At 47.4% G+C, this 12,143-nt stretch overlaps 1 protein-coding gene across 3 annotated transcripts; it reads left to right on the top strand.

Annotated features, from left to right (window-relative positions):
• The first annotated feature begins 3,104 nt into the window (after positions 1-3,104).
• Positions 3,105-11,432, top strand: LOC107205241 (glucagon family neuropeptides-like). Of its 3 annotated transcripts, XM_033515434.1 has the most exons (7): positions 3,105-3,268; positions 6,661-6,730; positions 8,995-9,091; positions 9,865-9,969; positions 10,070-10,174; positions 10,351-10,452; positions 11,036-11,432. In XM_033515434.1, exons 3-7 carry the CDS (start codon positions 9,003-9,005, stop codon positions 11,145-11,147), a joined length of 513 nt encoding a protein of 170 aa, XP_033371325.1. In that variant the 5' UTR covers positions 3,105-3,268; positions 6,661-6,730; positions 8,995-9,002; the 3' UTR covers positions 11,148-11,432. The 3 variants fall into 3 exon arrangements, with proteins under 3 accessions (XP_033371325.1, XP_015485041.1, XP_015485036.1); XM_015629555.2 differs by lacking the exons at positions 3,105-3,268; positions 6,661-6,730 and adding an exon at positions 6,774-7,305; XM_015629550.3 differs by lacking the exons at positions 3,105-3,268; positions 6,661-6,730 and having other exon boundaries at positions 7,362-9,091.
• Positions 11,433-12,143: the final 711 nt, after the last annotated feature.

Raw genomic sequence — 12,143 nt, 5'->3', positions numbered from 1 at the left:
TTCCCTGTGGGCTAGTGCTGAATGATTCTTAATTCTCAGTGTGTAAACTCGTATTCCAGACTAACAGGGCCTTAATCCTAAACTGGTTTAATCCTGGAGTGGATTAAACTAATGTGAAATAATGCTTTTGACTCCAGAAGTGAGTAGCCATGCAAACCACTAATTAGGACAGTGCTTCCATGGCAAACAGGCTACAGACATTAAACACAACTCCTTTCTTAGATAAGAAGAATTGCCCTCCTAGCAGAGCAGAAGGAAAGTTTGTTTTAGATCAGCATATCCAAAGAAGTCGTATCATTCCACTGCACAAAAAACAGATGACAAAGGACAGAGTCATGGGTCATGTAAAGCAGGGGGAGTTATGCCAGAGTGATGGACTGGGAATGCTTAGAGCACCTTTGGAGAGGGTCTGATGTGGTTGGTGTTTTGGAACAACCCTTTTTTGTTTGGATGCACAGCCTGCAGTGTCCTCGTTCCCCATCCTGCTGTGACAGAAGCTGTGGAAGCACCACAGCTGCTCCTTTCCAGCTGTCAGGAAAAGGGCAGCACCAGAAGAACACCCAAACCAACAAACCAGTGGGAAATCGGTCTTTTCTGAGTGTTTTGGAGTGTTTGAAAAAGAAATTCAGGATATAAGTGGAGTGGTTTATGGTTGTGGTGGAGCTGGCCCCCGACCAAAGGAAGCTGGTCCTCTGCCAAGGAGCCAGGAGGAGTCCTACAGAGACTCTCCCAGGATAAATTAATGGAGAATTTGATTCCCAGCCAGTTCAAAGGATCAGGAAGTTTGCGAAGTGAGACATCTGTCAGAGTCTCCACAAGGAGATGGAACTTTTATCACCATGATTTTTCACATCTGAGGCACTAGTAATTTAAATAGAAAAGGGGAACAATGTGGCCGCTGAAGTTTCAGGACAGATGCGCCAAACTCAGCTGATGAATAGTGCCCTGATAGCATCAGCTCTCCTGGCTGCCTTCAGGTTCAGGACAAAGGGAGGAAAACATAGAGCTTTCAAGGCCAATTGTATTCCTTTTATTTGCCATATTCAGCCGGGCAATTCTCTTTGAGACACTCATCAGCAACAAAGCCATCCTGCTTTCCAATTTCCTGTAGTGCATTTCTCAGAAAAGAGGCAGAGGCAGCATCCCTCCTCTCAGGTGAGCTTTTACAAGAGAGGGAAGATGATGGCACAGCTCTCTGGGCTTTCCAGGCTCTCCCAGTCCCTCAAGAAGCTGCAGGGATTTATTTACATGCTGAATGGATCTTGTTACATTTACCATTCTGGTAAGTTGTGATAAATCCATGTAAGATGTAAAAACTAATGCTGGTGGTCAGCTGTGGGGATGAAATTACGGAGGAAATAGCTGCATTTTCCATCTCTGCTTGGAGTCAAGTTGAGATGTTTTTTGTGGATGCCTGATTTCAGTTTAACCACATAAATGATCTCACACAAGGATGACCCGATGAGATACGAGGGCTTGTGGCACAGGACAGATCAAAATAATATAACTCAAGAGCTCCTACTGGGTTTAAAACATCAGTGAGCTTATTAGAGACACTTGTTGGGAAAAATCTCCTCACAGGGGGAGAAGTGGAAGACAACACAAGGAGGAAAGGCGTGACTGGGAGCAGCAAGCATCTTGTAAGTGCACCTCCCTCCACACTCATCTTGCCAAAGCCTGTTCCTGTTTACTGAAGAGGGGACCCCTTCAGGTCCCTGACAAAGTCGGGGAGGGACGAGCTGAAATGCAGCCTGAGCAGCTGTGTCAGGTGCTGGGATGGCACACCTGGGACAGCTGGCCCTGCCAGCCAGGACACAGTGCACATCGTTCTTCTAATTCAAATTAATTCCCCGAAGCGCTTTCTCCTCTCCCCCAGACACACAAACAGCTGGAGGCTGAGATTACAGTGCTGATGCCAATTAGAGCTGTGATAAGGCCAGACACATGGGAAGTGTGAGTGTGCTCAGTGCTCCTGTACTCCAGATACAGGGAGCTTCCAGCTGGGCAAGGATGGCCAGAGCAGGCCTGGGGAGGAAGCCACCCAGTCCTGTGTGGTCTTGTTGCTGTTTTAAAGGATCAAGATGTGATTTTCCCTGCACAACCCAGGCAGTGTGTGGATGGAATAATTTCTGCTGCACTTTATTCCTTGCTGGAATAAAGTAATGCCTTGATTTTCTAACACTAAAAATGTTGAAGGAGAGTTTTTTGTTTTTCTTGCAGTTTTGGTGATGCCTGCGCTGGGATGTGTTGTTCCACCCTGGGAACATAATCAGGGAGCAGGCAAATATTTTGCCCCATTTGGGTGGGAAAACCAGCCCAGGGAAGACCAGGAGAGCTTTGGAAGGAGTTCCACACGGCATAAAATTCCAGCAGGCAGTTGATGGGGGTGACAGCTTGTCTTTAAAAACTACTTTGGCCTTCCATGGTGACAGGAAGACATGATACACTTATAGGTTGGGAAAACAGAGTTCCCTTCTTCCTGTAAAAAGACTGTGCCCTGAGCTTGGCTTTTCCTTTTCTGGATCACAGTGCCAGCCACAGTAAAACCAACCCTTCTTTTCCCCTACAGTACCCATTCCCAAACAGGCAGGAAGAATTTCTTCTCAGGAAAAGCTCGTGGAAAAGGTGGTCAGTTAATAGAAGGGGCTGCCCAGGGAGATGGTGGAGTCCCCATCCCTGGAGGTGTCCAAGGAACAACTGGACATGGCACTCAGTGCTCTGGATTGGGTGACAAGGTGGAGGTCAGGCACAGCTTGGACTTGATGGTCTTGGAGGTCCTTTCCAACCTCAATGATTCCATGATTTTGTGATTGGCTTGCAGGAGGGAAGTGCTTCATGGCAGCCCTTCCAGATTCAAGGCTTGCCACAGGTGTTCCTGCTGCAGGATGGGCCTGGCTCATCTCATCCAGCATCCCCAGGTAGAGCATCCCTAGGGAGCCCCCCCAGGGCACCTTCTGGCTTAGCACCTATCCCTGCTTCAGATTTTCTCACTTGCAAAGCACCTCTTATCCTGTACTCAGGAGAGCCAAGGCACCCTACCAGTACCAAAGGTACCACTCCTGCACCAAAGGAATACTTTTCTCCTTGTTCTTCCCAAGCAGATACAACTTTGACCAAAATGACTGAGGTCTGCTCCAGCACAACTCAGACAGAGCTCCTGACAAATGTTTTGCTGTCCTTGCCCCTGGATAATGCTGCCAGCCATGGATGTCACTAGCGTGTCCAGCACCTTCCCTCCTGACTTCAGACCAAGCAGGCACAACTCCAGGTATGTGACATTTTGTCCCTCACCTCTGGTTTTCATTCTAAACTGGTGCAAATCAAGAAAGGTTACACATATTTCAGTCAAACAGAGCAGGGGAGAGATACAGGCAATCCAAGCCACCTCAGGAGCAAGTAGGTAGAAAGAGAGACACACATATCCTGGTTCTACACACCTTCTTAGCTTAATTTGCCCCTTTGAGATTGGGTGTTTTTCTGAGGTTCCATGACCATATGGGACTTTCCTTCTTCTTCCAAGCCCACCTGGGCTTGCCTCTTCCTTCCATCCCACTCTTCACTCTTGCAGTCTAAATCATGGAATCAGGTGGTAAAGATTACCACTCCTGAAAGCATCCTATGCAAGAAAGGAGCATTTAGAAGGCTAAATCCTCCAATCCCCTTATTCCAATTAGGGTCCTTTCTCTTACAGACCTGGGAGTGATGCAAGGAATTGCCTCCAATCTGCTCTCAGCTGGAGCAGCATCATCGTCATCGCAGTGGCGTGGGCCAGGCTCACCTGCAAACACACACGAGACAATCCTCACTGCCCACATGGCCTCACACAGACACAGGAAGGAGAAAAAAGGAATGGGGGAGGTAGAAGTTCCTGAACACCCTGTAAGCTGATTAAAGGGTATTTTACGTAGGAAGGATTTAGCCATGCAGTTCCTAGTACCATCTGACCTCAATAAACACCCCTGCCATGGGCTGGTGCTGCCTTTGCATGGGGCACAGCCTGTGCTGGGCTCCCCAAAGGTCAGCTGCACCTGGACAGGTCCATCAGGGCTTGGAACACCATTGCTGGACATGTGTGGGGCGTGACATGGTCCTCCCACAACCTTCTTGGCCTGGCTTGACCCCTGTGCATTTTGCCATCCCAAAGCCATGGTGCAAAGCATTGCTGTAAGATTTTGGGATGTGTTTTGGTCAGTCAAGGTGTCTCCAGGAAGAGCAGCTCCAGCAGATCCTGGGGTCTGAGTTCTGGACAGGCTGGCAAGGATTGGGCAAACTTTGTAAGGACTGCCCTGAATAACTGGATAGATGAGCTTTCCTTGTCCAAGGCAGGAGCAGCGATGTCCACGTGACAAAAGCAGCATTTATCCAGTCTGTTCTTAATGCTCTCTGGAAGGGGACTCTGAATGCATCCACACTTCTTCTCCAGGGAAAAATCTTTTCTGACCTCCTGCATCAATTACTTTGGAGGGTGAATGGGAATTTCTCCCCTTCAGAACTCAGAATGACCCCAGAGCTCTGAGTGCTGATTTTGGAGAGTCCGCCTGCATCCTCCTTGTGCTGTGGGCCAGGATAGGTAGCTCTGTGATGAAATCCTCTCTTTTCTAAAATGCAGTTTCTTGTCTTTACTTCCAACATCAAAAAAGGCCAGGTTCACGTGTTCTCTCAAACATTACTGAATTTGGGGCTAAGGCATTTAACGTGGTTCTAAGATGCTGCCTTTCACACTGCAGATTTGGTGACCCCTCCCATTGTAAAGAGAAGGAAAAAGACCTTCCTCAGTTCCATTCTCAACTCTGATGCCTTTGAGAGAGCGGTAACCAGAACCTGGGTGTTGAAGGGGGGTGGCCCCTGTGTTCCATAATCTTTGTTCTCTGTCGGCACGAGGGTGTGCCCAGGCATCAGCGTGGCTGCTGGGAATAGCCCTGGCACCCATGGCAACTGGATTTACTTAATGCATCCCATCACAGGTCTCTCCACACTGGGCATGTCAGTCGGTGTCAAGCCTAAGCACAAGTGACTGCACAAAGATCCTGATGGCTTCATACCTGGCAGCGTCCCCAGGGCAGCTCAGGGATGGCCCCAAAGCTCACAGATCCCTTCTCCATCTTGCCCTGGGGCATTTCTCCCTGCTGTCTTCAAGGAGTGTGTGTGCACAGCCTCACACCTCAGTGTCACCTGTTTGTGGCACTTTGCTGAAATCCTGTAAAACGGTTATGTGCCATGGACAGGTGAATCAGGGCATCCAGGGGCTGGGATCAGTCCAGCCCTGACTTCCTGCACCTGCAGGTGTGGCAGTGGTAGAGGAGCAGGGGTCAGGTGAGGCCAGTCATTCCCTCTATCATTCATAGAGCCAGAAAATAGCCAAAAGCTTTTCTCTGCAGTGATGCTGCACATAGATAATGGGTTATAGATTACATCTAAATGGGTGATTTAATTCTGCTTTGTGCCTGCTGGATGCAGGCAGGGGGAATCTCCACTCCCCTGCTGGGACTTGGAGTGTTCACACAAATGGAGAATGGGAGAAGCAAAGTGCAAATTCACAAAGCTCCTTCCAACTGATACTGTTAGCAGGATTCTTTATTACTCCTATTTCCATAATGATGAGAGCTTGATGTAAATTCTGGCTAAGGAGACTCAGATATTGTTTCAGGACTGAGGAATTAGTTTGGGCTCTGGTTTATACAGTTAAAAATTTCAGCTTGAAAATGTTTTTGAGTTCTCTTCATGGCCCTGAATTTCCTCATCAGGGGCTTCCAGAGCTGCACTGGAGCTCGAGCCCATGTTTGTCACCTGCATTAAGGTGCAGCAGTGCTCGGTATGGTCACACTATTTTCTACCCCATCACCTTTTCACTCTGCCCCTGCTGCTGGAGGCAAACCCCATTTTTTTCTGCAGAGTAGTTATTCAGGTTACTTATTTCACGTTCTTCAGTCCCCAGAACACTTCAGTGCCCTATTATGTACCCTCTGCTGCCATCGTGGGGCCACTTTCTCATTCCAGCCTCTTCTCTGCCCTCATCCAGATTCTCATGGCTAAGCTTCCTCTGAGCTTGGAGGCATTTCAGACTCACTGAGGTTGTTTGCAGAGGAAGGAAAATCACATTAGTAACTTTTACCTCCCTACACGTTGTTCAGCCTCTGAAGCTGCCACCACCACAGCAGGCAGAAGCAGAGGCAGAAGGCTGCAGCTGGAGAAAGCAGGTTCAGAGAGGAGAGGAAAGTGGTTGGGAAATGCCTGGGCCAGAGCAGGTCCCAGAGGAGGAAATGGGCTCCCCTGTCCCAGTGCTGCCCATGGCATGTCCTGGTGCTCCAGCCCTGGAATGGGACCTGAAGTGTCCCTGCTGTTTTTCCCTGTCCCTGTTGCAGGGCTCTCTGCAGCCTGCACTCACAGGCTGGAGGGCTCAGGTTCTGCTCATCAGGCCCTGGGGCATTCTTCCAAGGGAAGGATGATGGGGAAAATCTTGTTCCTCCCAGTCCTCTAGTCTTTTCCAATGAAAAAGAAAGTTAAGTAGATAAAAAGTGTAATACAGTTTGCATTTTTCCAGTTGGAAGATTAAAAAAAAAATATTTATGGTGCTTATTCCTTCCAAGCTACTTTATACCATATAAAGAAGGAGAGAAAGCGTAATCTTATTTTCTTCCTCTATTTCCATGTCACCTTTAGCTGCTGTATTTGAGACCAAGGAAACCCCAGCAACGGCAGGGAATATATTCAGGATGTTTTCCATGCATGTGTAAGTATGCTGGGTTTTAGATGCTGTGACAGAATCTGTACTTGTCAGACCCTTCCCAGCTGAAACCACAGTTCAAAAGGTGGTGTCCCCTCATGGAAAAGTCAGTCCTGATCCTACTGATCAGGCAATGCTTGCCTGAAAAAAGTAATATGTTGTTCAGTACAAACAGAGACTCACTGACAGATCCTGGCAATTGCAAACACAGCCCAAGCCAGGATGAAATTACAAGAACAGAAGATTAAGCTCCTATCAAGAGGTAATTAAAGCCAGGAAATAATGATGACAATCATAGTGAATCAATTGGTACAAGGATGTTTGCCCAACAAATGTCATTATAGGCAGAAGCAGGAATTACTATCCATCAGCAGAAATATTCCATCAAATTGCTGTGAATGACCCGACCAGGTAATTAAAAGGACATTCCAACCCCGCTGCATTATTTGCTGTTAATCACAATTGTTCATATCCATATCTTTACCCAAATAATTGCTTCTGATAAGGCTGCAGATTTATAGGGGTCCCCGAGAGGAGCGGGCAGTGGAGCATCAGCTGCGAGCTGGGAGCCACCAGGCTTGGTGAGTCCAGCTGGGGTGGGGGGCTGCACGGGCTGCCTTTCCCCCCTCACTTTGGGGGGTGGATTTCAGACCTCTGTGATGCCTCACTGAGCCATGGCTATGAGGCCATCCATGTCCTGAGCAGCAGTGCTGGAATAGGGGTGGGTTTCCCTTCTCAGGGCTCCCAGGTTGGGTTGGGGTGTAGTTCTTTCAGCTAAAGGTCCCAGCTGGTCAAAGAGTTTGCGGTCATTGAAAACTAGCATCAATGGGGAGGAAATGAAAAGCTTGGATGTATCCTAAGAAGGTTTAACAGCCCTTCAGTGATGACACTGGAGATCTACCTGCTCCTTGTGGTCTGGCTAACTTTTAAAAACAATGCAATCATTATTGATAGGCAGGAGAAATTCCCCATCACTGCTCCTGGGAACTTCAGCAAGCAAATTTGGTCTACTCGGGGTCTACAATTTTGGTCTACCAAAATTATGTCCAGAAAGAGAAAAAATAAGTTGATCACTGGATTAGCAGCTGGAAAGGTTATGAAGAGAGAGGAGACTCTGAAGCAAGGGATGGGTTTAAAATGGTCTCTTAAATATGGTGATCCTAGAGGGGTGCCAGCCCAGGGGAAGCCAAATGCTGAGATGAGATCCTGGGGTCAAGGGATTGTGTGACAGCTGTTGGGCAGATGGAAGGACAGGCTCAGGATTCAGGCTCCCCTTGCCCAAAGTTGCTCTGGTTTTGGTGGCTGTTTTCTGCTCCTCCTGCATCCCAGGGCTGTGGAGTCTGCCTTGTTTGGACTCCAGTAAGATGCTGATCTTTGAAATGTCCTTCTTCTTTCACTATTCCATCCCCTCAAAGATGGAAAAAACAACACTAAAGCTCCAAGTCTGTGTGAGATTAAGCTTATGGTACCTTCATCCTCTCATCTGTTTGCTCTGCAGCCCCCATTAAATATTTGCCCTGTGGTTTACAGTGAATAAATTTCTGTATAAGTCCCTCGCTCTTGTCCTTTCTCCTTGTGCCTCTTCTTATCTTGCAGCACCTCCAGAGCAGCAAACAGTCCCAGAAGGGTGGCTAGAAGGTGTTCAGAATTCTCAGACAGTCCTTTCATGTTCTTTGTACTGTTTAGCTTCAGAATAAAGTAAAAACCAAGTGGGAGAACTTTGATTTGGGGTTAGCAAAGTGCTGTCTTGAGAGATTGCAGGGGAGGATGGAGGTTTGTTTCTTTGCAGGAGGAAGGCAAAAAATAAAAGAGTGTGTTTATAAATTACAGGTAGAGTTGCTGTGTGATCCTTGAGGAAGGGTGAGCACCTGTGAATAAAGGGTAGAAATGTGCCATGGCTGGTGATAAACAAATGTACTTTTTATTTCAGCAAGAAAACAAAGTAGGAGGGCCTGCTGTGACTGCAAATCTGTGTTATTTCATTTTTCCTTTTTGAAAGGTTAGAGGATACATGGATATGGGCACACACATGAGCCCTTCCTCTATATGTGAATGAATTTTATTTAGCACATGTGATTTTTTATTTTTTTTGTCTGAAAGCCCCTTGCAGATGTCCTCAGGTGTTTATCTCTGCTGGCAGGAATTCCTGCCTTCTTTAGTTACAGTGGTGGTGTTTCCACAGCCCCATATCAGTGGGGCACATGAACTGCACCAGATACACACCAGGGTCACTTGTCCTGCTGCTCACAAAACCTCAGGCTTTGTTTCAGGAGACAACATGGTTTCCATGATGACAGCTCTGTGGCAAGTAATTATTCCCATGATTGTCCTTTCCCACTTCTCAGCATCTCTGCCACCCTGGGAGAGGTAAGCATTTCTTGGGACCCTGCTCTCTTTTTCTCTGGGTTTCTGTTCAGAGCCTGCTAGCTGAAAACCCAGCCTTTTAGCTGCTTTCCTGAACTTAATCTGCTTCCTTGTGAATCTTCCTTTCCCCTAAACAGGTTTAGTTAAATGAATGCAAATACTGTAAATGTTTTTTCTTGCTTAAGAATGGGAACATTAATTTTATTTAATCTGTGAGGAAATTTGTGACTGCAAAACAAAACACAATTACAAAAACACTTTTGAGTCTGCTTTTCTCCTGTGCATTGCACAGCCTGATAAAGGTGAGAGCTTCTGTTTCAAATAGCCTGGTCCCATGAAAACATAACCAGAAATAGGCAACCCTGTAAGTTCACCAAGGTCACCAAGGGAGTCACCTGCAAGGGCTGGTCTTCAATGCCCTTATCTAAGTGCTCCTCAGGTTTGTGTCTCTGGATCTTTGTTCATTACTTCTCCAGCCTCTTGCCCTGCTCTTTTGTGCTGAATCATCAGTAACCTCACATTCCCACATCCTTGTGGCAAGGTGATTACATCAGCAAAAGCAAGGGCAGGTCGTTTTCCTGTGTGATGTTTAACAAAGATATTTTTTAAACTCCCCTTTTTTCCCATTTTTTTGTGAAACTTTGCCAAAACAACACAAATTCTTGCCCACGTGTGTTTGGGACTCTCTTGCCTTGAGGCAGCAGTGTTTAATGCCTGCTCTTGTGTGCTTTTAAACCATTCCTTTTGACCTCCCCCTTCCCTGTTCCAACATGCAGGACGGAGCGCCACGCGGACGGGCTCTTCCACAGCGAACTCAGCAAGATGAACGGCAACGCTTACGTGCAGCAGTTGGTCAAGCACCTGGTGGGCCTCAAGGACAGGTGAGGACCAGCCACAGCCACGCTCCTGGGGCAGGGAACTCCCCAGTGGGACGTGCCCTGGCTGGGAGGCGCAGGTGCTGTCCCACGTTGTCCCCACCAGGTCCCAGAGGCACTCGGATGGGCTGTTCACCAGTGAGTACAGCAAGATGAGAGGCAACGCCCAGGTTCAGAAATTCATCCAAAGCCTCATGGGCCGCAAGCGCAGGTGAGAGGAAACCTGTGGTGTCCCTGTCCCCACCTCTCACTGCCACACTGGGCCAGCAGCTCCCACTGAGGCCATGTCTGTGAGCACAGCAGCAGATACAACACAAGGTGCAAGTGCTGCCCTGCAGTGGTTTGGGGTTTTTAATTATTATTATTAATTATCTTCATCTAAACCAGCTCTCCTGGCCCGGTCAACACAGACATGCAGGGGAGAGAAGGAGTAAACAACCCTGAGGAACTTTGTTTTTATTGGTTGTACCAGAGCTTTCTGAACACCAGGTAGGTGGGAGAGATTGGTCACCTCTGTGACTCTGAGCCCCACAATACTGAAGCCAAAAGAGGAATTTTATGAAGGGCTGTAGAAAAATCAGTTGTTAAAACCAGTAAAACCCAGGGAAGCAAAATAATATCTTTTCTTAACCATTTCCTAAGAGTTGTCATTCTGGATTGAAGCAATTATTCATCCCATTAGGAAATGTGATCTAATGGTAAAAATTGAAAGAAAGCCTTTGCTACCCTGTCTGGATTCAGGTGCTGATTGAAACACACATCTCAAGATGGGTTGTCCCAGCACCTGGATATTGTCTTTTCCTAATGCCCAACAACTTTCCCTTAGACATCTCACTCTTAAATCACTGTAATTAGGAAGAATAAGCTGGCCCTTAGTACCTCTTGTGTCCACAATGGGGGTGAAACACCACTATGCATTTGTAGAATGCCTGGCAGCAGGCAGCTATGATCCCTCTATCACACACCTGCTCCTTGGAGTCATCCTTGAATGTCACAAGGTGGCCTTGTCACACTTCCTGCAGCCCATGCTACCAGAAATAATGGACTGTCCCTGATTTTTCCCTTCCCACAGCCGCTCGGACAGAGATGCCAGGGAGGCTGCTGCCATTACCAGCCAGAACCTTTGCCCCTTCTCTAAGCAGCTGTTTGCAGATGTGACAGAAGATACAGATGGTTCTGAATGAAGGTGAAGGGAAAGAAACAGCCAAGGAGACAGCTTTGCACATGTATGGCCTTGAAAATAAACAGGGAAGCTCTTGCTTAGGAAAAACTTTTGAGATAGGCAAATAAATAAAAAATAATCCTGGAAAGCAGTAAAAAGCCAATGAAACCTCTGAGATTATGCAAAGTGAAATGTATGCGGGTGTGTATTGCTGTCAGTAGATGGAGCCTGGGTGAAGCACATCCCTCCACTCTGTGTTGGCATCTGACTGCCTGCTGCTGATCCCAAATAAAAATGGTTAACTGTGCCTGTGCCTTGGCTGCTCTTTGGGAAACTGCAATAAGGGTAGTTTCTTTACAAGGTCTTGGATTATTAGGAATAATTAGGAATTATTAGGAGAGGAGCATTTTGGCAGGATTCCCCTACAGGAGGCATGGTGGTACACATGGCTGGGACTGGGGAGTGCCTAAGGTGCAGCTGTGCATAGACGTCAGAATCAGGGCTCCATGTAGCAGGAACAAAGGCACATGTTAGGTCTCATGGCAAAGAAATGTTCTGAGAGCTACACAGCAGAGATACTCACTGTAAAAGTTGTTTCCTCTCCATTCTGTCCCTGGAGTTGGTGGCCCAGTTTTCTCAGAGCCACTAAAGACAAACTCCACGAGGAATAATTTGTTCCCCCCACTTACTGAGGTTTATGTGCTGTCCCTGTGCCACACAGGCAGATTGCCCCTCTTTGATGGAACAGTCACAACAGCTTTCCTGTAAAACCACTGGAATTTGGAGAGAAGCTCTAAAATAAGGATCTTTAGCTGCAGTCCTGTGCTGTGCTGTGCAGCCCTGCCCAGCCCATCCTGCTCTGGCAGTTTTCACCATCTATGAGGGACCTGACACCTGCAAAAGGAGCTGTTCCCACTCAAATACACACCTAAGTACCATTCCCTTACTGAGGAGCTGAACAAACCTTGGCAGTCGTTCATTTTGTCCATAGGAAATCTCTGCTAGGTAAGATTCCTTT

Source organism: Parus major, chromosome 5 (assembly GCF_001522545.3).
Source record: "Parus major isolate Abel chromosome 5, Parus_major1.1, whole genome shotgun sequence".
Taxonomy (NCBI): Eukaryota; Metazoa; Chordata; class Aves; order Passeriformes; family Paridae; genus Parus; species Parus major.
This window is presented reverse-complemented; position numbering and strand designations above follow the sequence as displayed.